Below are 24618 nucleotides of genomic sequence, written 5' to 3'. Positions count from 1 at the left end.
ACCTTCTAAAAATTTGCTTAAATTGACAATTTCAAAGAAAAGAATTTGTCATCTTTCCCTTCCCTTGCTCCATAAATACTTCCAGGGTTACAAAATTAAAGCCAATGTTGACTTTACAAAGCAAGATGCCATATAAGTGGTGAAATATCTATGGATTAACCTCAAACTCTGGTATTCAATACAATAAGTTCTACCTTTCTCATCTCAAGTTCTTTTTCTTCACCCCTGTCAGGCCAGTCTTCTTGCTGTCTCTTCACACACAATGCTGGGTTTAATGACTAGATCATTAGATTTTTTCTGAGGTATAAAGATCTTAGAGATCATGTTATAGATGAAGAAACTCAGAAAAGATAAAATGATTTAGGTTATTAGGATCATAGGTTTAGAGCTGGAAAGAACCTTAGAGGCCTAACACTCTCATTTTACAGATTAAGAATCTGAGACTCAAACTGATTAAGTGACTTTCCCCAAGTCACACAGGTAGTAGTGGTAGAATCGAGACTTGAACCTATGTCCTCTGACTTCAAATGCAAGACTCTCTCCATTGTACCACATTACTGCTGCAGCATGTTGAGTTTATATATTGGGAATGTATTACACTTACTCCATCAATGGGCACTGACTGGCTACCCTGTAGTAAACTCTATTACCCTATTGACACTGCATACATCAAGCTAATCACTACTTGAATGTTTCAGCCTTCCAATCCTATAGTGACACATCTGTCAGTTATATACTCTCTGTATCTTCAAAGGAGAAGGAAGGGGAGGGGAGGAGAGAAAGAGGGAAGAGTAAAGGATTGGTTTTGAGTTTCAAATGCTTAAAAGAAGGATGATGTCCTCTGCTCTTTAAAGATGAGAAAATATACTAAAGTAGATTCAAGTGAAGGAAGGATGCCATTTCCTATAATGTGGAAGACTGGATATTGTTTTATCAAGAGGCTAATTTTGCAGTAAAACCTCTTTTGCAAACACAGCTTACTCCATGAGCCTTGTACAAGTTGCACCAATTCCTCCAGCCTGATGGAGTACTATGGTGCCAGTGGAACTATAAGGAATGAAAAATGTATGAGGGATAAAGCAGTCTTGGAATATTTCCATACATATGAAGTCTAGTATTACTGAATTACTAAATCACCAGATTTAGATTTTCAGATGGAACTGACTCTACAGCAGGTACCAAACAAACCAAACATGAGACTTGTAGGGGAGTCAGAAGAGGGGAATAGTCATAGACAGACACATCACTTTTTATTCCTGGTTGTAAAACACAGTTCTCCATGTGTTAGAATTGTGGCAAATTACTCACACCAAAACACTACAGTCATTTCCCTTTCTTCTGTGAGTCCAGTGAACCTAATTGGTTACCATGTTAACACAAATACTTCAGAGAGGTAAAGGAAGATAAGGATTTAAAAAAAAGACATTTGATTTAGTTATTAGAAGGGTCTTTTATGACCATAGAACATCATTACAACATGGTGATGGGTACAGTAATCAGACTTTAAGGATTTGAGGAACAGAGGTATCTAAGAAACAGAGGTTTAAGCAACATTCTAAGAAGTCAACAATTGGGGGGGGGAGCCAAGATTGCAAGAGAAAAGGCAGGAATTCACCTGAGCTCTCCTCTAAACCACTCTGAACACCTTAAATAATGCCTTAAAATAAATTCTGGTGCAGCAGAACCCACAAAAGGATGGGTGTGATGATTTTCTAGCCCAAGGCAATTTAGAAGGTCAGCAGGAGGAAAGATCTGTTGTACCATTAGACTGTTGTACAGTCTAATGTGGACCATGCCCCAGCAAACCAGCAGTAGGCCTTGGATGACTCAATCAGGGGTGGCAGCAGAAGTTTCTGAACCTCTCAGACCACAGACAGAAAAGGGATCAGACAACTGGCCAGGAGGAGGTTACAGGGGTCTCTTTGCAGGCACCAGGGGTAGGATTCTGTTGCTTTGCCCATACTTAGAACTGGGTTTCAGTCCTGGATGACAGTTCCAGGGAAAGGAGGAGCACTAGACCAGCAGAACTTGCCACCCCCAGGGGAGCTGGGACCTTGGTCACAGTTACAAGGTGAAAAAGAGTGCTGGTGGTTAGATCATATCACCTTTGAAGAACCAAAAACTTAACAGGTTTCCAGAATTATCTCTGAAAACAGCTGCACAACAACTCTGAAGTTTGAGACAGTGGTCTTTTCACTCTGGAAGCAGAGCCTCATTTTAGCATATAGTTAAAAGTAAAAAAATAGGTTGGGAAAATGAGCAAACAGCAGAAAAAGATCCCAACTATAGAAAAGTCACTATGGCGATAGGGAAGATCAAGATACAAACTCAGAAGAAGACAACAAAGTCAAAACTGCTACATCCAAAGCCTTAAAGAAAAATGTGAATTGATCTCAGGTCATGGTAGAGCTCAAAAAGGATTTTAAAAGTCAAGTAAGGGGCAGCTAGATGGCGCAGTGGATAGAGCATCAGCTCTGGATTCAGGAGTACCTGAGTTCAAATCTGGCCTCAGACACTTAACACTTACTAGCTGTGTGACCCTGGGCAAGTCACTTAACCCCAATTGCCTCACTAAAAACTAAAAACAAAAACAAACAAAAAAAAGTCAAGTAAGAGAGGTAGAGGGAATATTGGGAAGAGAAATGAGAGTGATGCAAGAAAATCATGAAAAAAAGAGTCAACAGCTTGGTAAAAGAGATTAAAAAATACTAAAGAAAACAACATCTTAAAAACAGAATAGGCCAAATGGCATAATGAGGCACAAAAATCCAATGAAGAGAAAAATGCCAGGAAAAGCAGAATTGGCCGAATGGAAAGGAGGTACAAAAGCTCAATGAAGAAAAGAATTCCTTCAAAATTGTAATTGGGAAAGTGGAAGCTAAAGACTTTATAAGATCTCAAGAAACAATAAAAGAAAGTCAAAAGGATGAAAAAAGTAGAAGAAAATGTGAAATATCTCATTAGAAAAACAATCTGACTGGAAAATAGATCCAGGAGAGAGATTTTAAAAATTATTGAACTACCTGAAAGCCATGACTAAAAAAATAGCCTAGACATCATCTTGCGTTTCTTGCAAGGAAAACTTCCCTGATATTCTAGAACCAGAGGATAAAAGAGAAATGGAGAATCCACCTGAAATCTCCTGAAAGATTTGCCAAAATGAAAAGTGCCAGGAATATTATTGCCAAATTCCAGAGCTTTCAGATCAAGAAAAAAATATTACAAACAGCCAAAAAGAAACAGTTTAAATATCATGGAGCCACAGTCAGGATAACACAAAATTTAGCAGTTTCTAGATTAAAGGATCAGAGCTCTTGGAATGATATTCCAGATGCCAAAGAAACCAGGATTACAACCAAGAATTACCTACCCAGCAAAAATAAGTTTAATCTTTCAGGGGGAAAATGACTATTCAAAGAAATAGAGGACTTTCAAGCATTTCTGATGAAAAGACCCAGAGCTGAACAGAAACACTGACTTTCAAATATAATACTCAAGATGAAAGAAAAATCACAAGGAATTCAATAAGGTTAAACTGTTTATATTCCTATATGGAATATAAACTGCCCTTCCCCCAATTGTTGACTTCTTAGAAGGTTGCTTAAACCTCTGTTTCTTAGATACCCTGTTTGTTGCTACATGATACTTATACATGATACTTTCTCTTCAATAAGGTAGTTAGAATGAGTACACATAAACAGAGAGCACATGTATGACTTGAATATGATGGGACGAGTATTTAAAAAATAAAATTAAGGGGTAAGAAAGGAATTCACTAGGAGAAGGGGAAAGGGAGAAGTAGAATGGGGTAAATTATCTGACACAAAAGAGCCTTTACAGGGGAGGTAGGGGGAGTGCATGAACCTTATTCTTATAGGAATTGGCTTAAAGAGGGAATAACACACACTCAGTTGGGTATAGAAATCTATCTTACCATATAGGAAAGAAGGAAGGAAAGGGGAAAAGAGAAGATGGGTTGATAGAAGGGAGGGAAGACTGGGGGAAGTAAAAGTCAGAAGCAAAACATTTTTAAGAACGAACAGAGGGCAGCTAGGTGGTGCAGTGGATAAAGCACCAGCCCTGGATTCAGAAGGACCTGAGTTCAAATCCAGCCTTAGACACTTGACACTAGCTGTGTGACCCTGGGCAAGTCACTTGACCCTCATTGCCCCGCAAAAAAAAAAAAAAGAATGAACAGGATAGGGGGCAGCTAGATGGTGCAGTGGATAGAGCACCGGCCCTGGAGTCAGGAGTACCTGAGTTCAAATCTGGCCTCAGACACTTAACACTTACTAGCTGTGTGACCCTGAGCAAGTCACTTAACCCCAACTGCCTCACTAAAAAAAAAAAAAGAAAAAAAAAGAATGAACAGGGTAAAAAGAGAGAATGGGATAAACTGGGGAAAAATAGGATGGAGGAAAATACATAGCACTCATAACTGGGAAAAATTTTTGTAGGAAGTTTATTTGATAAAGACCTCATTTTTCAAACATATAGAGAACTGAGTCAAATTTATAGAAATAAGAACCATTCCTCAATCAATAAATTGTCGAAGGATACGAACAGGCGGTTTTCAGATGAAGTAATCAAAGCTATCTAAAGGTATATTAAAATGCTATAAATCACTATTAATTACAGAAATACAAATTAAAACAACTCTGAAGTATCGTCCCACACCTATAAGATCGGCCAATATGACAGAAAAGGAAAATGAGAAATGTTGGAGGGAATATGGGAAAAATTGAGATACTAATGCACTGTTGATGAAGTTATATACTAATTCAACCATTCTGGAAAGCAATTTAGAACTTTGCCCCAAAGGCAAACTATGCATACTCTTTGACTCAAGAATACCATGTACTAGGTCTGTATCCCAAAGAGATAAAAAACCAAAAATATGTACAAAGTATTTATAGCAGCTCTTTTTGTAGCGCCAGGGAATTGGAAATTGAAAGAATTGGGGACTGTCTGAACAAGTTATTGTATATGATTGTGATCTAATACTATTGTGCTAAAGAAATGATGAACTCTCAAAAATCTGTAAATACATGAATTGATGCAAAATGAAATTAACAGGAGCAGGAGAACATCATATGTAGTAATAGTAATATTATATGATGACCAACCATGAATAACTTGACTATTCTAAGCAATGCAGAGATCCAAAACAATTCTGAAGGACTTATGATGAAAAAATGCTATCCTTCTCTGAAGAAAGAACTTATGGAATCTGAATGCAGATGAAAGCATAGTTTTTCTTTATTTTTCTTGTTTTTTTTTATCTGTATTTTCTTTTAAAACATTAACTAATATGGAAATGTTTTGCATGACTGAACATGTATAACCTATATCAAATTACTTGATTTTTAATGGGGGGGTGGAGTGAAGGAAGGGAACTCAAATTTAAAAAATGGATGTTAAAAATTGTTTTGACATGTAATTGGGGGGAAAATAAAATATTAAAAAGAGAAGTCACCAATGAAGGGAAAGAGTCAGATGGGACAGTAACTATGTGAGATGGAAGGGCAAAGCACTTTTTTAGAATTGAAGAGCAATAAGTATACTTGTGATTTCAATCATTCAATCATACTATGATTTCAATCACTGGTAACAAGGGGTTAAAACAGAGCATGAGCAGAGTTTCCCTTTCTGCTCCTAGTGGGTCAGGGATGAGTGAGTCTGGTACTTTGATGAAATAATCTCCTGATCAGCCCCTGAACTGGAAGAGGCAATGACTCAATAGACCTTTTAAAAAAGGGATGATTCTGTCCATAGTTCTTGATTCCTTCTACTTTCTAGGTGGCATTATATACCTCTGGGATTTCCCATGAGGTGTTAGGGAGAGGGGAAGGAAGCCCCAGCCACTGTGATCACATAGCACCTAAAGTCCATGTTCTGCCTAAGCAAGCCTGGTCCTGGGTTTGGGATTGTGGTTTTTTTTTTGTTTGCTCTTTCCCAATCTTAGGTGAACAAGTATTGATCTTCAGATGAACATGGTCAAGCTTAAAAGCCACCCTGGTCAAAACTGGATAGCTAGCTAATAAGTCTAGTGCTTCTTGTAGAAGATGACCACTGGCTAGAGAATGAACTCAATTCCTTGCATGGATTGGCAGAAAACATGGACAGGGGAGTTTTGGAGCAGTAAAAAACTGAGGTGAGATATAGCAATACTTATTCAGTCCTCCCACAAACTGCTTTTTGTTCTGATGTTTATGACTCAACCTCTTGACACATTGTAAAAATAGTTAAAAGTTATATGCTACTGTTTGCTAAAGTCTTGTCAGTGCTTGCTATATCTTGTGTATTTTAGCATTTCTTTTGTGTGTAGGAAATAAATATCTGTTCTCATACCTGATTCATATTGTACATTAAGTATCTTTCTATTTGAGACAAAGTAAACGAAAACCTTAGCTTTAAGTAAATCATTCCAGGGAACCAAAATGGGGGTTTTACAAGCCAAAAAATATAAAAGGGGGGGGGCTAATATTTCTCATTAAAAGCCAGGCTCCCCTAGGAATGAACCTAGTCCAGATCACCTGCATGGGTCCAGAAGAAATGGGTTCCTCTTAATGGAGAAGGGTGAGGGGCAAGCATCCTTAGTCTCTTGGACTCAGTGATTCCTTATTGTTAAACAGTCAACAAGCACTTAATAAGTGCTTATTATGTGTTAACTAATGTTGATACAAATAAAAAGCAAAAACAGTCTCTTTCCTGAAAGAGTTTATTTACATCCTAATGTGGAAGCCAACACACACACACATACATATGAACTGAATATATATAATACATGAATATGAATATATAGATATATGAATTGGTACATAGAAATACATATAGAATAGATAGAGGGGTAATCTCTAGAGGAAGGTATTTGCCTTTTGGAGAGGGTAGTATTTAATCTGGGTCTTAAAGTAATTCACAGGTTCTAAGAGCCAATTCCAGGCATAGGAGATGGCTGGTAGAAAGGAATGGAGACAGGAGATGGGAGAGTTATGTGAGGGAGACACCATGCAGGACAGTATGACTGGATCATAGAAGAAAGATGATACAGGAAATGGTCAAGTTATGAAGAGCTTTAAATACCAAACAAAGGAGTTTATATTTGCTCCTAGAGTCACTTGAGCTTACTGAGTAGGTGGTTGATATGATCAGAACCACACTTCAGTAAAATGATTTTGGTAGTTGTATGAAGAATGGATTGGAATGGGGAGAGATGAGGGAAAGAGACCAGGGCCTGAGATAGGTGGATGACTGTAGAATGTAGGGAATGGGTGAGAGAGAGGTGTCAAGATTTGGCAGCTGATTAGATATATGGGGTGAGAGTGAGCACTTAGGATGACAGCAAGATTGTGAACCTATGTTACTCTATGATGCTGCCCTCATTAGTATCAGGGAAGTTCAGAATAGGGGTGAGTTTGTTTGTTTTAGGGTGCTTTGGATATGTTGAGTTTGAAATGCTTAGAAATCATTCATTTCAAAATGTCAGATAACCAGTTGGTGAGACTCTAGGGCTGAGTTTTCAGATCCAGGAGCCATTGGCAAAGAGATGATAATTGAATCCATGACCTGGTGAGATCACCAAATGAGGCAGTTTACAGAGAAAAAAAGAAGAGGGTGCAGGACAGAACCTTGGGGGCCAGCCATATATAAATACATAACATAGATTAACATCCAGTAAAGCAGACTAAGAAAGAGCAGTAAAAAACTTAGGAGAACCAAGAGAGCAGTGTCAGGAAATTCCTGAGAAAGTACATTATTCAGGAAGAAAAAGTGATCAGTGTAAAGTTGAGGATTCAGAAGAGATTCTTAGACTTGGTAATTAAGAGATCACTGGAAAAGATTCCTTGAAGAAAAAAAAATTCAGTTAAATGGTGAGGTCAGAAGCCAAACTAGAAAGAGTTTGGAAGGGAATGAGAGAGGAAAAGGGACACCTGATATAGATATATGCCTTTTTCAAGAAGTTTAGCTGAGGGGGGATAATAGGGAAAGATATAGCAGGGTAGCTAGAATGAATTTTAGAATCTAGTGTAGATTTAAGGATAAGAGAGACATTAGTATGTTTATAGGAAGCAGAGAAAGAACCATTAAATAGGGAAAGATAGATTTATTGGCCAAACAGTATTGTCTGCTCATGGGGCAGAGTCATCTGTTCACATCCTGCAAAACTTAAGAGGGAACATTGGCTGGGTGCTCATAGACAAGTTTCACCCATTTCACAATTTTTTTTCTGGGGTTGAACCTAACATCTTGCCTCTCTGAATCAAGTATAAGCCACTTACAAACAAGGGCTGTGTCTTCTTTCTTTTTAAAAATTGTGCCTATACTAGTGTTGGACAATTGAGTAGGTGCTTAATAATGCTTGTGGGCTGAATGAATGAGTTGACATTTTATTTTCAGTTGTTTCCACTTTCTAGAATTAAAACATTTTCTGCTAAAATTTGGAAATAAAACTATAGCAACGATATGGTAGAAACAAACTCCATAGTAACTGTGTCTGGTTATAGACTAAATTATACATAAAATGGCCAGTCTGCAGCATGGCTGATCTGATTATATTGGTTATCTTAATAGGTGTAGTTTGCTGCACAGTCCATTTGGTCACAGTCATTGGGATTAATCATGAAGATGACTGAAATGATTGGATTGTCAGGGTTACACTTTGGTTCAGCTCTAACATGTTGGCATTACTTTAATTTGGTTGCAGAATCAATAGACTGAGCAAGAAAATGAAAGCTATACCACATTAGAAGAACAAGGCGTGTCACAGTTTTCAATGAATTATTTTGGATAATGTTTGATAAAATTTGCTCAATTTTTACCTCATAAATTCACAATTTTCAACACAAGTCACTGCCATTATCAACCATCTTCAAATTGAACAGTACAGAGTTTTTATGAGGTCTCATTAAAATTTCAGTGTTTTTTTAGGAGGCAGCATGTTATAGTGAGAAAAGTGATAGATCTGAAGTCAAGGGAGACCTGGGTTTAAATCTTTGATACTTAACTAGTGTAGTGAGCCCAGAGAGGTTATCCCATGGATCAGGTACCCAGCTCTACCCTGGGAACTTCTAGAAGATTCAAGGACAATATAGCTCATTTCTTGGGCCTTTAGGCCCAACTTCCTGGCTGCTTCTGGTCACGTTTGAGCTAAGACATGCTATGGCCAGGAGCACATAGGGAATTAATTATCCCCAAGCACCAAGCACTGAGTTTTTAAAGACCCCCAAAGTTTCTGAGCCCCCACAAGTTCTCTAAGATGAATATTCAGCCTCATGACACTGACAATATGAACCTGGGCATGAAAGACACTGAACCATGCTTAACCTCAGTTTTCTTATCTGTAAACGAGGATAATATAATAACTATAGTACTTCAGAGAGGATTAAATGAGATAAAGTATATAAAGTGATTTCTAAACATTAAAGTACATTATGATTATTACTAAAGGCATATATTATGACAAAATAATGAAGAGCTGTGCTTCATTAGTTTAACTGTTTAATATTAGCCAAGTAACTAAACCTTTCTTGGCTTCATTTATTAGATAAGGGGATGGAACTAGGTGATTTCTAAGATGCTTTCCAATGCTAACAGTCTTTTTTCCAAAATATATGTAAAAACAAATTTTGACATCAATTTTTTAAAAACTTTGTGTTCCAACTTCTCTTCCTCCCTCCCTTCCCATCCACCACCCACAAGAACTCAAGCAATCCAAAATAAGTTATACATGAGTAGTCATGGAAAACATTCCCACATTAGCTAGGTTGTGAGAGAAAACAGTTAAAAAACAAAACTTCAGATTAAGGAGTTGTCAAAGAAAAAAAATTTTTTAATGTGTTTACATCTGTTTCAGAGACCATCAGTTCTTTCTCTGTAGATGGATTGCAATTTTCTTAAGTCCTTTAGGGTTATACTGGATCATTGCCTTGCTGAAAATAACCACATGCTTCCCAGCAGATCATCTTATACTACTGATGTTATTTTGTATACAGTACATTTCACTCTGCTTCAGTTCATGTAGGTCTTTCCAGGTTTTTCTGATAGTATCCTATTCATCATAACCTGTATATAGTACCTTAAACTTGACAAAGAATTTTCTCCATAATAGCCCAGCAAAGTAGGTACCATACTTTTTGCCATTATAATCAATCATCATATCTATCTTCCTCCATCCTATTCCCCTCCCATGATATATACTCCATTTTCTATCTTTCCTTGCCCTGTTCCTTCTCAAAAGTGTTTTACTTCTGACAGTCCCCTCCCCTGCTCTGCACTCCCTTTTTTCACCCTTCCCTCCTTATCCTCTTCCCCTCTTACTTTCCAGTTAAGTAGATTACTCCTCTCAATTGGGTGTGAATGTTATTTCCCCCTTGAGCCCACTCTGATGAGTTTAAGGTCTTTGAGCTAATTTGGTGTTCTAAATTTTTCTTCCTCCCTCCCTCCTCAATCCTTCCTATGAAATCAAGCAATTCAATATGTTATACTCCTGCAGTTATGCAGAACATCTCCACCTTCCTTGAAAGTATTTTGCTTTTTACTGCTCTCTCCTCCAATCTGCCCTTCCCTCCTCTTATTTCCCTCCCCTCCCACTTTCCGCCAGGGAAAAAATATATTACTATACCCACTTGAGTATGTATATTAGTCCCTCTTTGAGCCAATTCTGATGATATTAAGGTTCACTACTCACTCCCCTATTCCTTACCCCCTTCCCCTCCCCTCCACAAGCTTTTTTCTTGTTTCCTTTATGTGAACTACCTCTCCCCAGACCATCTCTTCCCTTCCCCCTCAACCCTATTTTAAAGATGTCCTCATGGGTTAGTTAGGTGGCACAGTGGCAAAGCACCAGCCCTGGACCCAGGAGGCCCCAAGCCCAAATCCGGCCCCAGGCATAAGACACCCCCCTCTATTTGCCCCACAAAGAACAAAATATAAATGCTTTATAGATATCATCCCTTCATATTCAGTTCAGACTTGTGTTTTCTGTGAATTCTTTACTGAGAAAGTTCTTATGAGTTCATAGTATTATCTTCCCATGTAGGAATGTAAACAGTTTTATCTTTTACTATCCCTCATGAAGTCTTTTTCCTGTTTACCTTTTTATGCTTCTCCAGGGTCTTGTATTTGAAAGTCAAATTTTCTATTCAGTTCTGGTCTTTTCATCACAAATGCCTGAAAGTCCTCTTTTTCATTGAAGTGCTATTTTTTCATCTGAAAGATTATACTCAGTTTTGCTGGGTATGTGATTCTTAGCTGTAGTCCTAGTTCCTTTGCCCTCTGGAATATCATATTCCATGCCCTCCAGTCCTTTAATGTAGATGTTGCTATATCTTGTTTTAGCCTTATTAGAGCTCCACAGTATCTGAATTGCTTTTTTCCAGCTGCTTGCAATGTTTTCTCCTTGACCTGGGAGTTCTGGAATTTGACTATAATATTCCTTCAGGTTTTCCTTTTGGGATCTCTTTCAGTAGTTGATTAGTGGATTGTTTCAATTTCTATTTTGCCTTCTGCTTCTAGAATATCAGGGCAATTTTCCCTGACAATCTCTTGGAAGATGTAATCTAAACTCTTATTTTGGTCATGATTGTCAGGTAGTCCAATGATTTTCAAATTATCTCTCCTGAATCTATTTTCCAGGTCAGTTGTTTTTCCAAGGAGATATTTCATATTGCCTTCTATTTTTTTATTCATTTAGATTTGATTTACTGTGTCTTGGTTTCTCATAAAGTCACTAGCTTTCATTTCTTCAATCCTAGTTCTTAGGTAATAATTTTCATCAGAGAGCTATTTAATCTCCTTTTCCATTTGGCTTTTCAAGCTGTTGACTTTTTCTCATAGCTCTCCTGCATTGCTCTCATTTCTCTTTCCATTCTTTCCTCTACCTCTCTAAATCTTCCTTCTATCTCACCTACCTTCTCTTCAAAGTCCCTTTTGAGTGCTTCCATGGACTGAGACCAATACACATTTTTCCTGGAAGCTTTGGATATGGGGCCCTGAGGTTATTATCCTCTTCTGAGGGCACACCTCGATCTTCCTTGTCATTAAAGAAACTTTCTATTATTCTCAACTTTCTTTGCTTGCTCATCTTGCTGTTTTTTTACTTGACTTTTAGCTCCCTCTTACAGTGGGGCCCTACTTGCAAGCTACACTGTCCCAATTTCAGAGGGTCCCAGGTGTTTTTGGTTTGAGGGAGGGCAGGTTTTTCTCTCACCTGGCCTGTTCTCTGGTCTGAAGGTAACCTCAACCCAACTTGATTGTTAATCAGCCAGCAGAGTGCTGTGGTGATTTTTAGCTTCAATGAGCTTGCACCCTTCCTCCACCTGGGCTTCCTGCTGCTCAAGATTTCTTCCTGGTTCCTTGCTGGGGTGGGATATCCAAATTCCTCCTCAGGTCCTGCAGAAACCTCTTTGTTTTCCAACCCTTGGGACAGCTGTTCAGCCCTCTCACCTGATGGTAAGCTTAGTTCCAGAAGAAACTGGGCTGGGGGTAAATTCCTCTTGTGCAGCGTGTTTGGGGTCTGTGTTGGTGGTGTGATTCAGGGGTTGGATTCTATTTGCAGCCCAGTACGGCCCCCTTTGATCTGGAAAATAATCTCAGCATCTTTTTGTTGGTTTTGCTGCTCTCCAGGGCTCGTTTTATTGCAGTTTTGGGGGTCATTGTGTCAGGAGCTCTGTGTGTTTAATGTCTTTCCTCTGCCATCTTCTCCAATACTAATAGTCTTGCTAAATTACAGAATGCCAGAGCTAGAAGCAACTTTAAAGTCTGGTCCAACTTTACTTCTTTTTCCTACATCCTCCTTTGCTTCCCCATGACACCAATGTACAGATGTGGAAACTGAGACCCAGTAAGGGGAAGTGATTTGCCTAAAGTTATCCTGTTGCTACAGGAGAAGTTAATATTGGAAAATAAACTTCCTGATTCCCAATCTAGTACTCATTCCACTATACCTCACTGTAGCTCTTACTAATGCAAAAATCAGATAACTTGTAATTAATGTCTTCATTTGTAAAAAGTAAAAGATTCTACTTTAATAAATAGGTGATATTTCTACATTAGTTATATCTAGAGAAGTTTTATTCATAACTTTGAAAAGAATACTTAGAGATAAAAGCTCAAATTCTGGCAGGACCAAAGCATTTCATATTATTCAAGGCATACTAATATTTGTCACAATTCACTGAAGAAACCAAAATCACCTTGAAAAAAATTTATATTCCCTGGCATGCTTTTGAATTACATAGGAGATAATTAGCTTTGTGCTAAATTCATATCCTAAGTAATCATGATACAGGGCTTTATAAGAGGATGGGATTATTAAAAAGATTAGAAATATCCATTCTACAGGACGTTTTAGCCACCAGGTACCTCCTCATCCCCTCAGTCTTTCAAGCTCCATAATCAGTAGTTTTGTAATCCTGATCTGGTCAATGACTAAGAACTGGTTTTGCTTTTGTTTTGTTTTGGGGAATGGGAATAAGGGAAACATTACATTTTTGGTGTACATGTTTTACACCATACCTCGCCTCTCTCCCCCTTCCCACACCTTCCCCTTACTGGATAAAAGATAGTTTGAGTAAAATGTAAGCTCCCTGAAGACTGGAATTGTGATCTTCATTTTTGTATTCCAAAGTGGCCAACCAAGTGCCTTTCAAATTATAGTACTTAATACATATTTGTTGAATCGAATTGGAATCTGGGGTTCTACCAAGGATCTGATTCCAGGATAAGTGGCCAGGGGGGCTCCATGGCTTATGGGAGTTTCCATACTAGAAATTCCTTATACCAATGAAATAAACTCCTCTCACTCTGCGCCTCCCCCCACAATGGTACAAATTGATATTTTCAAACAAAATGGATATTTGGATTTATAATAAACCCAGAGAAGCTCAGCTCTAAAATTACTTTTGCAAGTGGTGACAAGCAAGTGTAAATACATAAACTCTTCCTATGAGCAATTCATTTATCTAGCTTTACATCTAGACAAATGCATGTAAGGTGAACATTTTTTATTTAAATATCTTTTACCATTTATTTTATTATGATTCCTGATTCTGATTCTATGGAAAAATATGACCTCTAAAAGTAAAATAAAGTCAAATTTTAAAAAGCTTTAAAAAAGTTAATTTCAAGATTCTGCTAGAGGTAATATATAGTTTATATCTATTTACTTTTTTCATGTAAGACTTATAAGACGATAGTTAAACAATTGGCTTGATCTTTATTCATGATATATCTTGCTAACATGATTCATTGGCTTGGGGAAAAACTCAATGTTGGGCAAAACAATGTTACAGGTGTAACTCCATTGTTGTAATGGTCAAATAATATTCTAGGAATGGAGTTTGTTGATACTATGTTAAACATTTTTTTTAAAAAAAGCTGTATTGGAGGCTTCTCTTTGAAATATGTTACATTCAGTGAAAGCACACAAATATTTGAATATATCATTTCTCTATAAGGCCTCACCAATTCTATGAAACATGGATGTTTGAAAAGCCATATTAGCCATGCCCCTGCTCTAGGTATTGATTGGAATTGGTGAAATAACAGAATGCATCAGTTCATGAATATTATGGTATGCTCATTTATCAACTATCACTGGAAAGTGCTACTGTCTCAAAAAAGTACAACCAAAATTTGGTCCTAAAAACGGCTGAGTATCTTCATTCAAATTTCAGGATCCAGTGATTGCAGAGACATCAAGAGACTAATTAAATATTCATCGGTGGGGTGTTTCTGAAGTGTATTCCACATTTACAGATTCCAAGAACTTTTGTTTGGGCTCTGACAGAATGGCTTCATACATTCAGATGTGTACATTAAATCACTTGCTCTAGTTCACCAAAGGGACAGACATTAAAAAGAATATATTCAGAGAAAGATTGATTGGGAATGTTGTTTGCTACCATCTATAAGCAAAGCTATTCCATACGGCACATTTAATATTAACAGCCAACACAAAAATCAATCTTTGCTATAAATTAATATATAATTATGAACATATATATATATCTTACCTCTAATTTTTGGTTTATGTTGCTCAATTCAAATGGAATTTCATCTTTTTTAAGAGTCCCGCACTGTTTCATTTGGTGCAATCTCAGCTTTTCAAAGCTATTTGTCAGTTTAGAAAACTATCAATAAAAGGAAATATTAACATTTAAAGCCTATTTGCTATTCCTACCATAACTTGGCTGCATTTCTTTTTTTCAAATGCACTACTTTAAAAAATTGCCATAATTGGCAAATCCTGCAAAGTGTAAGTATTTCAATGTATAACTATGAAACCAGTTATTGAAATTGTTACTAAAGCTAAACACAATCGAGCTTTTACATAAATATGAAACTTCATGAATTTGTGACAATGATCACTTAACAAATAAATGTTCTTTTGAATTTCTCTTAATTATATTTTAGGAACTCCATGATATTTAAAACAATATTTAAATTTTTTTGTTTACTGCCATCTTGTGTTAACAATTTTTATTTCAATAAGTAAGTAGATTTATGGAACAACCAGTTTATAATGTATTCCAAAAAATTCTTAACTTTTGATTTATTCTGAAAAAAATGGTGTCAATTTCTCGGTAATTTCAATTCCAATTATGTTGATATGTAAACATGTACAATTAAGTAAAAAATAAGCAAGACTTTTAATTCTTTAGTTTCAATTCAATTAGATAATACAGAGAATGTAAGAATCATAGAATATGATCAGCCCTAACCTGCCCTCTTAAAGAAAGAAATCATTAAATATTGATGCTGACTAAGTTGATTCTAGATGTTGCAGTATGATATATGTATGTATACTCAAAGGTAGAAGAGTTTAAGAGAAAATCCACAAACAGTAAGTAATCCAGTAATCCATATATGACTATCACAAGAGAGTACATGTATATGGATGGGGCTGCCACCTTATATTGTAGACTCATATCAATCTTGAGATCTATTAAAATTTCTGTCTTTTTGAGATCAACTGGTATATGTTTATGTCTTATTTCTTGAACCCAAGTTTAAGATTCAAGAATTTCCCCAAGAATTGAAGTCAAGTTTATTGGCTTGTAATTTACATAGTTCTATCTCTGTCTGTCTCTCCCTGTTTAAAAAATTTTTTTTTTGTTTTTGCCTTTTTGGGTTTTTTTGCGGGGCAATGAGGGTTAAGTGACTTGCCCAGGGTCACACAGCTAGTAAGTGTCAAGTGTCTGAGGCTGGCTTTGAACTCAGGTCCTCCTGAATCCAGGGCGGGTGCTTTATCCACTGTGCCACCTAGCTGCCCCCCTACTTCCTATCCATTTTTCTCCCTATTCCCTCACCCCTTAAAAATGGGACAGTGATTCCCTCCTCTAGTCCTGTGAATACTATTCCTATTCTCCACAGTCTTTCAAATATCACTAACAGAGGTTCAGCAATCACACCATTCAATTCTTTTGGTGACTGAGGAGGAAACTTATCTAGTTACTTGAATCCATTAAGAGCCTTGAGGCTCCTTTACTCAGCCCTCTGTGTCTCCAAAGCAAAGGTCCAAAGAAAATGCCAAAAAATAAAAAATGCGGAGCCCTGTGGTTGTTGATTGACATCACCCCACACATCTGAAGCAATGATTCTGTCTCTTCGTTGATCTCCTTGTCCCATAGTCTAGCTACGAATAACCACAAACCCTTTCTCTCATCCTCAGTATTCCTTGCCCACTTTAGCTCAGTCTGATCTTCTGCACCCTGTTCTCACAGGATCATGCCATATTTATGGATACACCTTGTGTTCCCTTGATTGCCTCTTCTATAGTTAGTCTTTTAAAAATCTAAGTTGGTTGGTGAATTCTCAATGCATCCATATACATTTCTTCAGACAAATGTTGTGTGAGAGTATCCAGCTAGGCAGCACAGTGGATAAAGCACTGGATATGGGGTCAGGAAGACCTAAAATCAAGTCCAGTCTCAGAAACATTAGCTGTGTGACCCAGGGCAAGTCACTTAATCTCTGCCTCAGTTTTATCAACTGTAAAATGGCGATAATACTATCACCTACCTCCCAGGGTTGCTGTGAGGATCAATTGAAATAAAATTTGCAAAGTTCTTAGCACAATTCCTGGCACATAGTAGATGCTAAGTAAATGCTTGTTCCTTTCCTCATCCCTGTATAGTCAGATGATTTCTACACAGTTTTAGTCCATGGGATCCTATCCTTCCTCTTTAAACTCTACTCTCTCCAAATTAAGAGTGCATGCCAAAAGATATCTGGCGTTCCTTTGCTTGACCACACACTCTAAGAGGAAAGGGCCACTTCTCCCTGAGGTTACCATCTTTCTGTCCCAGAAACTAATACACTACTGGTAAGAATCAAATCCAAAAAGTCACCGTTCTCCCAGTCACACAATCTAACAACTCAATTTCATCTTTGATTATTTTTTTCACACTCACCTCACATACCCAATCAGTTGTTGAATTCTGTCATTTCTACTTTCATCACATCTCACAAATAGGCCCTCTTCTCTTCAGGTCCTCATTGTGTCATGCCGAGACCATTGCAATAGCCTTCAGTTAACCTCCTTTCCTCAAGTCTCTCTTCCACCCTCCACTCAGCCATCCAAGTAAAGCATAGGTCTGACCATGTTACTCCCCTGACCAATGATCTCCAGTGGCTTCCCATTACTTGCAGGATCAAATATAAAATCCTCTCTTTGGTTCCTTTCTACCTTTCCAGTCTTCTTACATACATACATACATACATACATACATACATACATACATACATACATCCTCTATGATCCAGTAACACTAGCCTCCTTCTTGCTGTTTTGCCATCATGACATGCCACCTCCCAAGTCCATGGCTTGTCCCCATGCTTGGATTGCTCTGCCTCTCTCCACTCAGACTCCTAGCTTCCCTCAGCACTCAGCTCAGATCCTACCTTCTTTAGGAGACCTTTTCCAGTTTCCTTGACACCTTCTAACTTCTTACCAGGTTGCTCCATTGCTGGTACTTCCCTTCTGGGATTACCTTTAATTTACACTATATATATCATATGTCCATGGTGGTCTCCTCCATGAGAATGTTAGTTCCTTAATGGCAGGGAATTTGTTATAACTTCACTTTTATCCCTAGTACTTTAACGTGCACAGTGTTTGGCACATAGTAAGTAGTCAGTAAGTTAATAAACACTTAATAGGGGTGGCTGGGTGGTGCAGTAGATAAAGCACCGGCGCTGGATTCAGGAGTACCTGAGTTCAAATCTGGCCTCAGACACTTGACACTTAACTAGCTGTGTGACCCTGGGCAAGTCACTTAACCCCAATTGCCCTGCAAAAAAAAAACACTTAATAAACATTTATTGCATTCTTTTTAAGTGCCAGGCACTATGCTGAAAACCGGGGATACAAAAAAATAAAGAGGCAGAAAAGGTTGCTGCTCTAGAGGAGCTTACAACCTAAAGGAGGGGGAGAAAATAAGCAAACCAGTACACATAAACCAACTATATATAGGAGAAATAGGAAATAATTAAACAAGGGAAAGCACGAAGATCAAGACGGGTTTGGAAAAGGTTTCTTATAGAAGATGGGACTTCAGTTGGGACTGAAAGGAAGCCAGGGAAGCTGGTAGGTAGAGATGAGGAAGGAGAACATTCCAGATATGCAAAACCACCAGAGAAAATGCCCAGAACTTAGAGATGGGGGGGTCTTGTTTGTGGAACAGCCTTATTAATTTTGGCACACTGGATTGAAGAAGAGGTGGGAGAGAATAAGGCATAAAAAGGCATAAAGCCTTAGGTGGATTTAAGGCTCTGAGTGCCAGACAAAGGCTTTTGTACTCGATCTTGGAGATGATAGGAAGCCACTTGGAGTTTACAGAGTAGTAGGGTGACACGGAAAGTAACTTTGGTGGCTCGACAGAGAATGAATCAGAGTGGGAAGAGACTTGAGGCAGGCAGACCCACCAGGAGGCAAATGCAGGAGTCCAGGCATGAACTGAAGAGGACCTGCACCGGAACGGTAACAGAGTCAGAGGAGAAAAAGAGGATGCATTTGAAAGATATTGCAAAGGTAAATTCGACAGGCCTTGACAATAGATTGGATATTGGGGGCGGGCAAGCTGTAAGAGATAATGAATTGAGGATGATACCTAGGTTGTGAGCCTGAGAAACTGAGGAGATGATGTTACCTTTTACAGGGTAGGTAGAAGGTGTGGAAAGGTAATGAGTTCAGTTTTAGACATCTGAGTCTAAGATGTCTTCTGAACATGCAGTTTGAGCTATAGGAAATGCAGTTGGAGGTGTGAGATTGAAGGTCAGAAAAGAGTTAGAGGCAGAATAGGTAGATTTGGGAACCAGCACAATGATGGTAACTAAATAGGAGCTGATGAGATTATTAAATGACGTAGTATAGAGGGAGAAGAGAAGAAGACTGAACCCTGTGAGACACTGATGACTCAAGGGCATGATCTAGACAAGGATCCAGTAAAGGAGACTGAGATAGAGTGGTCCATTTGGCAGGAGTAGAACTAGGAGAGAATGGTGTCAAAAAAAACCTAGAGAGAAGATAGTATAAAGGAAGAGAGATTAATCAACAGTGTCAAAAGCTGCAGAGAGTGAAGAGAATGAAGAATGAAAAAAGGCCACTGGATTTGGCCATGAAGAAATCACTGGCAACTTTGGAGGGAGAAGTTTTGGTGGAATGATGAGGTTGGATATATGGTTGTTGACTGAATGTCAACCTTTTGAAGAATGAAATTATTATTATGTCAAGAGTAATTAGCAGTTCTGTTTTTGGAAGACAAAGAGAACTTCAGAAGATGTCTAGGTAACTGAAGTCCTCTGTCACTACTATATCATGTGCCAAGCTTGCATATTCTATTTCTTCTTCCTCTTTAGGGAGTCTGTAGTATTCTTTTTCTTCTTCTTTTTTTTTGGGGGGGGGGGACAATGAGGGTTAAGTGACTTGACCAGGGTCACACAGCTAGTAAGTGTCAAGTGTCTGAGACCAGATTTGAACTCAGGTCCTCCTGAATCCAGGGCTGGTGCTTTATCCACTGCACCACCTAGCTGCTCCCTGTAGTATTCTTTATGACAAAATTACCTATGTTCCTCTCTTCTGTTTATCTTCACCCAAAAGCTTTCCACAATTTTCTCCACTCTGATTCCTGGATGTCCACAAATGAGGATGCCTCTTTAACATATAATATTACCCCACTGGGCTTTGGACATGTTGATTTTGAGGTTCCAGTGAGATAACAAGGTAGACATCTCTAACAAGCAATTTAAATTATATATTGGATCTCAGGAAAGATGTGTGGGATGAAAATGCAGATTGGGGGGATACCTGCATGGAGATAATAACCCTTCAACAACTGAGATTCCAAAAGAGGATGTAGAGAGAAGGCTGAGGACTTCGGATAACGCTTATATTTAGACATGAGAAAATGGAGAAGCAGCACTGAAAGACACTAAGAAATAGTAGTAAGAAGGAAAATAGTAGTTAAAGGAAAAGCATAAGAGAATCCAAACAACTATAGAGGAGAGAGTGATCAATAGTATCAATTGGAAGAGGCTATTGGATTTTGCAATTAGGAAATCATTGGTGACCTTGGTGACAGGAGAGGAGTTTAAGTAGCCTTTGAAAATGAATCAATCAATGCACAATTATTAAGTTCTTCTTATGTTCTGGGCATTTGGGATACAAAGACAATAGAGAAAAAGTTCCTGCTTTCAAAGACCACATGGGAGAAAAAAAGGAGTGTGACACAAGGGGTGCTTGTGTGTGTTTGTGTGTGTGTGTGTATGTATACACATAAAATTAATATGAAGTACTTTGGGGGAAGCACAAACCACTATTCATATGGAAAGGATTTCCATAGAAGCTGAAACTCAAAGGAAACCAGGTATTCAGTGAATCAGAAGTGAGAAGAGAAGAGAGACACCTTTAGAAATGGGGAACAGCTGGCATGAAAAAGGAAGATGCAGTGTCATACATGAAGAACATGAAGAAGGTCAGCTTGGCTGGACCATACCATGTATTAGAATGTGTAAAAATGCTAAAAAGACAACAATTATAACAGCTAATACTTAACTAGCACTTTAAGGTTTGAAAAGTGCTTTATGGAGAATCCCATTTTATGCTCATAACAGCCCTATGAGAAAGAGAGGATTATTTACTTATTTTGCAAATAAGGAAACTGAGGCTGAGAAGGTTGAGTGACTTGCCCATGGTGATTTGTCTAGTTAATATGTATCTGGGGAAGGATTCAAACTCAGGTCTTCTTGACTCAAAGGCCAGTGCTCGATCTACTATATCACCAACTAGTATATTGGGGTCAGGTTTTGAAGGATTTTAATTCCCAAACAGAAGAGTTTATATTTGTTCCTATAATCAATAGGGAGTCATGGGAATTTATTAAGTAGAGGATTGACAGTGAGATCTACACTTTGGCAGCTGTATGAATGATGGATTGGAGTGAGAAGTAGACCAATTAGAAGGCTATTGTAATGATCAGGGCAAGAAATGACAAGAGCCTGAGTTAAGTAAGGAGGTGGCTGTGTGAGTGTAGAGAATGGATATATGTGAGAAATTATAGGGATAAATACAAGATTTGGCAAACATTTGGATATATGGGATGAATAAGAGTAAAGAGGGGAGGATGACAGAAGCTGTAAATCTGGGTGACTTAGATTGTGGTAACTTCAGAAGTAATAAAGAATTTCAGAATAGGTATGAGTTATGAAAAAATCCTCTAAATCACTACTGATTAGAAAAATACAAATTAAAACAACTCTGTGGTATCATTTTAGACCTATCAGGAAAATACTGGATATTGTAGGGGATGTGGAAAACTGGGACACTAATGTACTATTGATGGAGTTGAGAACTGATCCAAACATTCTGGAAAGCAATTTGGAACTATGCCCAAAGGGCTATAAAACTGCATACCTTTTTATCCAGCAATACCACTGCTAAGTCTATATCCCAAAGACATCCCCCAAAAAGGAAAAGGACCTATTTATACAAAAATATGTATAGCAGTAATTTTTGTGGTGGCTAAGAATTGGAAATCAAAGGGATGCCCGTCAATTGGGGAATGGCTAAAGAAATTGTGGTATATGATTGTGATGGAACATTTTTATGCTGTATGAGAGGACAAGCAGGATGGTTTCAGAAAAACATGGAAAGACTTACAGAACTGATGCACAGTGAAGTGAACAGAACCAGGAAAACATTTGTACACAGTAACATCAATATTGTTCGATGAAGAACTGTGAATGACTTAGCTATTCTCAGCAATACAATGATCCAAGATAATCCCAAAGGACTAATGATGTAGCATACTGCCTCCAGAGAAAGAACTGTTATTGTTTGCATACAGACTGAAGCATGCTATTTTTCACTTTTTTTCTTTCATTTGAGGCTTCTTGTACAAAATGATTAATATGGTAATATTTTACATAATTGAGTATGTATAGTATAACCTATATCTGATTGCTTACCATCACAGGGAAGGGAGAGAGGAAGGGAAAGAGGAATAGAATTTGGAACCAAAAACTTTAAATGAAAATATTTTTTTAAAAAAAGAATAGGCATGAGTTCGTAGGGAAAGATAATCAATTTGGTTTGAAATACCTGAGAGGCAGTTGATAATATGCAGTGGGAGCTCGGGAGAGACCAGAGCCAGATACAATAGATCTGAAAATCATCAGGATAGAAATGATTATTAAACCTATGGGAGCAGATGAGATCACCAACTGAGATAATATTCAGAGAAAAAAGAAGCAGTCCAGGATAAAGGGACACCCACGGTTATTGGGCAGGGTATAGATGAAAATACAGTAGTGATCAGATAGGAAGAAGTAGAATGAAGAGAGAGCACTGTCACAAAAAATCCATAGTGATTTGGAAAGCAGATTGTAAAGTGAGCAAGTAGACAAACAAAACAGACACTAGACATTCAACCCATCACCCACCCACACACACTCACAGATATAAACACTCTTACTCTGATGTCTCCTTATGGTGAGAGGGTAATCCTTAGCTCTTAAAGATTATAAGAGCAAAGCACTGGCTCTGGAGCTGATTAAAGAAATGCTTCAAGTATGGTAACAACAGAAAACTGTATCTGCTATTTAAGGACCTTAGCAGCTAAATAGAAAGACACTCGGTACCATCAGGGTAACCATTAGGGTGAACAGTTTCCTAGCTATGACAATCAATGAAACAAAGAAAAATACAAAATGGCCCTCAGTCCTCTGGGGTCCCTTTTGACTTCTTCAACAACAGTGTGCAACTGGTGGAAAAGCTGACAGAGTAAGATAACAATATACCATTTTTACATCTCCTATAAACATTAGCTATTGATATTTTAAATGTGAAATCCTTGTCCGATGACTAATGAATTGGCATACTACTGAGAGAAGCAAACAATATCAATATAGGTACTTTTACTAGACAAAACCATGAAGAAATTGCAGGCAAATGGAATGGCAAAAGGTTCTCCTTTGAAAAGTAAATGTAAAAAACAACAGTACAGTTGGTTTCTTATCAAACAGCAGGAAATATCATTTCCTGGGCTAGTAGGCTTATAGTGCTCATGGTGAGCTAAATGAGCACCATGAAGACTATCGTACACCATTATCTATTGCAAAGGCATCCTAGGTGGTCTTTTTTCAATACCTTATTTTTAATATTGTGACTTCATGGTTCAAGGTACTACTAATCTATGAATTTCTACCTAAAGAAGTAAAGCTAAGTGATGGTTCAAATCATTATTATTGTTATTATTGTTGTTTCTGTTATTCTTTGTTTCCTATTAGAACTGGAACTGAAATGTTCATTTTTGTATTAAGAATGGCTTATCATAATTTTTTTGCTTTCATGTTAAGAATAGTTTTCTTTGAAGCATAGCTGACTACAGCCTCAAATTGCTTGTCAAGAGTGCAATATTCTTTTTGTTTTTGTTTTTTTCTTTTTTCCAATTTTGGCAACAGGATCCCAACCTCACTCTAAGGTAACAGTAGCATCCATTAAGGTTATTTTCAGGATACTTATTAGTATGTAACCAAGCTGAGCACACTCAACCCATGTCGAGACAACCATCACCTCCCACTGTCACTGACTATATATAATCCTTAGCTTAACTGCAGGAACCAGCTATCATAGGTTTCTCCCCAAATAGGTGTCTGCATCTGAGGCTGCTGAGTAACTTGAATTTCTGTCAAGACTGAGTTGTCCCAAAGATCAATCATGAATGTGGAAAAGACTGTCCCAAGGAAAGTGCTCCCTGGCCAATAAACATTCATAAATTTTCAAAAAAACCCTTGTAGATCAAAGGCCTTACTGATAAGGAAGTGCATTTTTTTCCTCTACATAATCAAGAGCAACCCAGCCTTAAATTGCAATGCTGCCAAAGAATTATCTTTCTGTCCTCACATAGATACTGGTGCTTGTACTGGCAAAAGAACAGAAACTCTTCAGGCCCAGAGGAATGTACCCTGCAATTTGGAAGCACCTGCCAAGAAGGCCTTGGCAGCTCTCATGCTCCCTGAATTCCCTATTCATCATATGCTTCAATAAATCCCATCAAAATATATGTGAGTTACATCTTGGGTTTAGTCGTGCAGGGGTAATGTTTACCATGTTACTAT

The 24618-nt window shown here is 37.9% G+C and overlaps 1 protein-coding gene across 1 annotated transcript in view; it reads right to left on the bottom strand.

The window, feature by feature from the left end:
- DEUP1 (deuterosome assembly protein 1) overlaps nucleotides 1-24618 on the bottom strand; it is a 145062-nt gene that overhangs the window by 80961 nt on the left and 39483 nt on the right. The window contains exon 5 of the mRNA XM_043996434.1: nucleotides 15015-15131. Coding sequence (XP_043852369.1) covers nucleotides 15015-15131 — 117 coding nt within the window. The remainder of the gene's footprint in view (nucleotides 1-15014; nucleotides 15132-24618) is intronic.

Source organism: Dromiciops gliroides, chromosome 3, assembly GCF_019393635.1.
Source record: "Dromiciops gliroides isolate mDroGli1 chromosome 3, mDroGli1.pri, whole genome shotgun sequence".
Taxonomy (NCBI): domain Eukaryota; kingdom Metazoa; phylum Chordata; class Mammalia; order Microbiotheria; family Microbiotheriidae; genus Dromiciops; species Dromiciops gliroides.
Note: the sequence above shows the minus strand (reverse complement) of the source record. Positions and strands in the feature narration are given on the sequence as shown.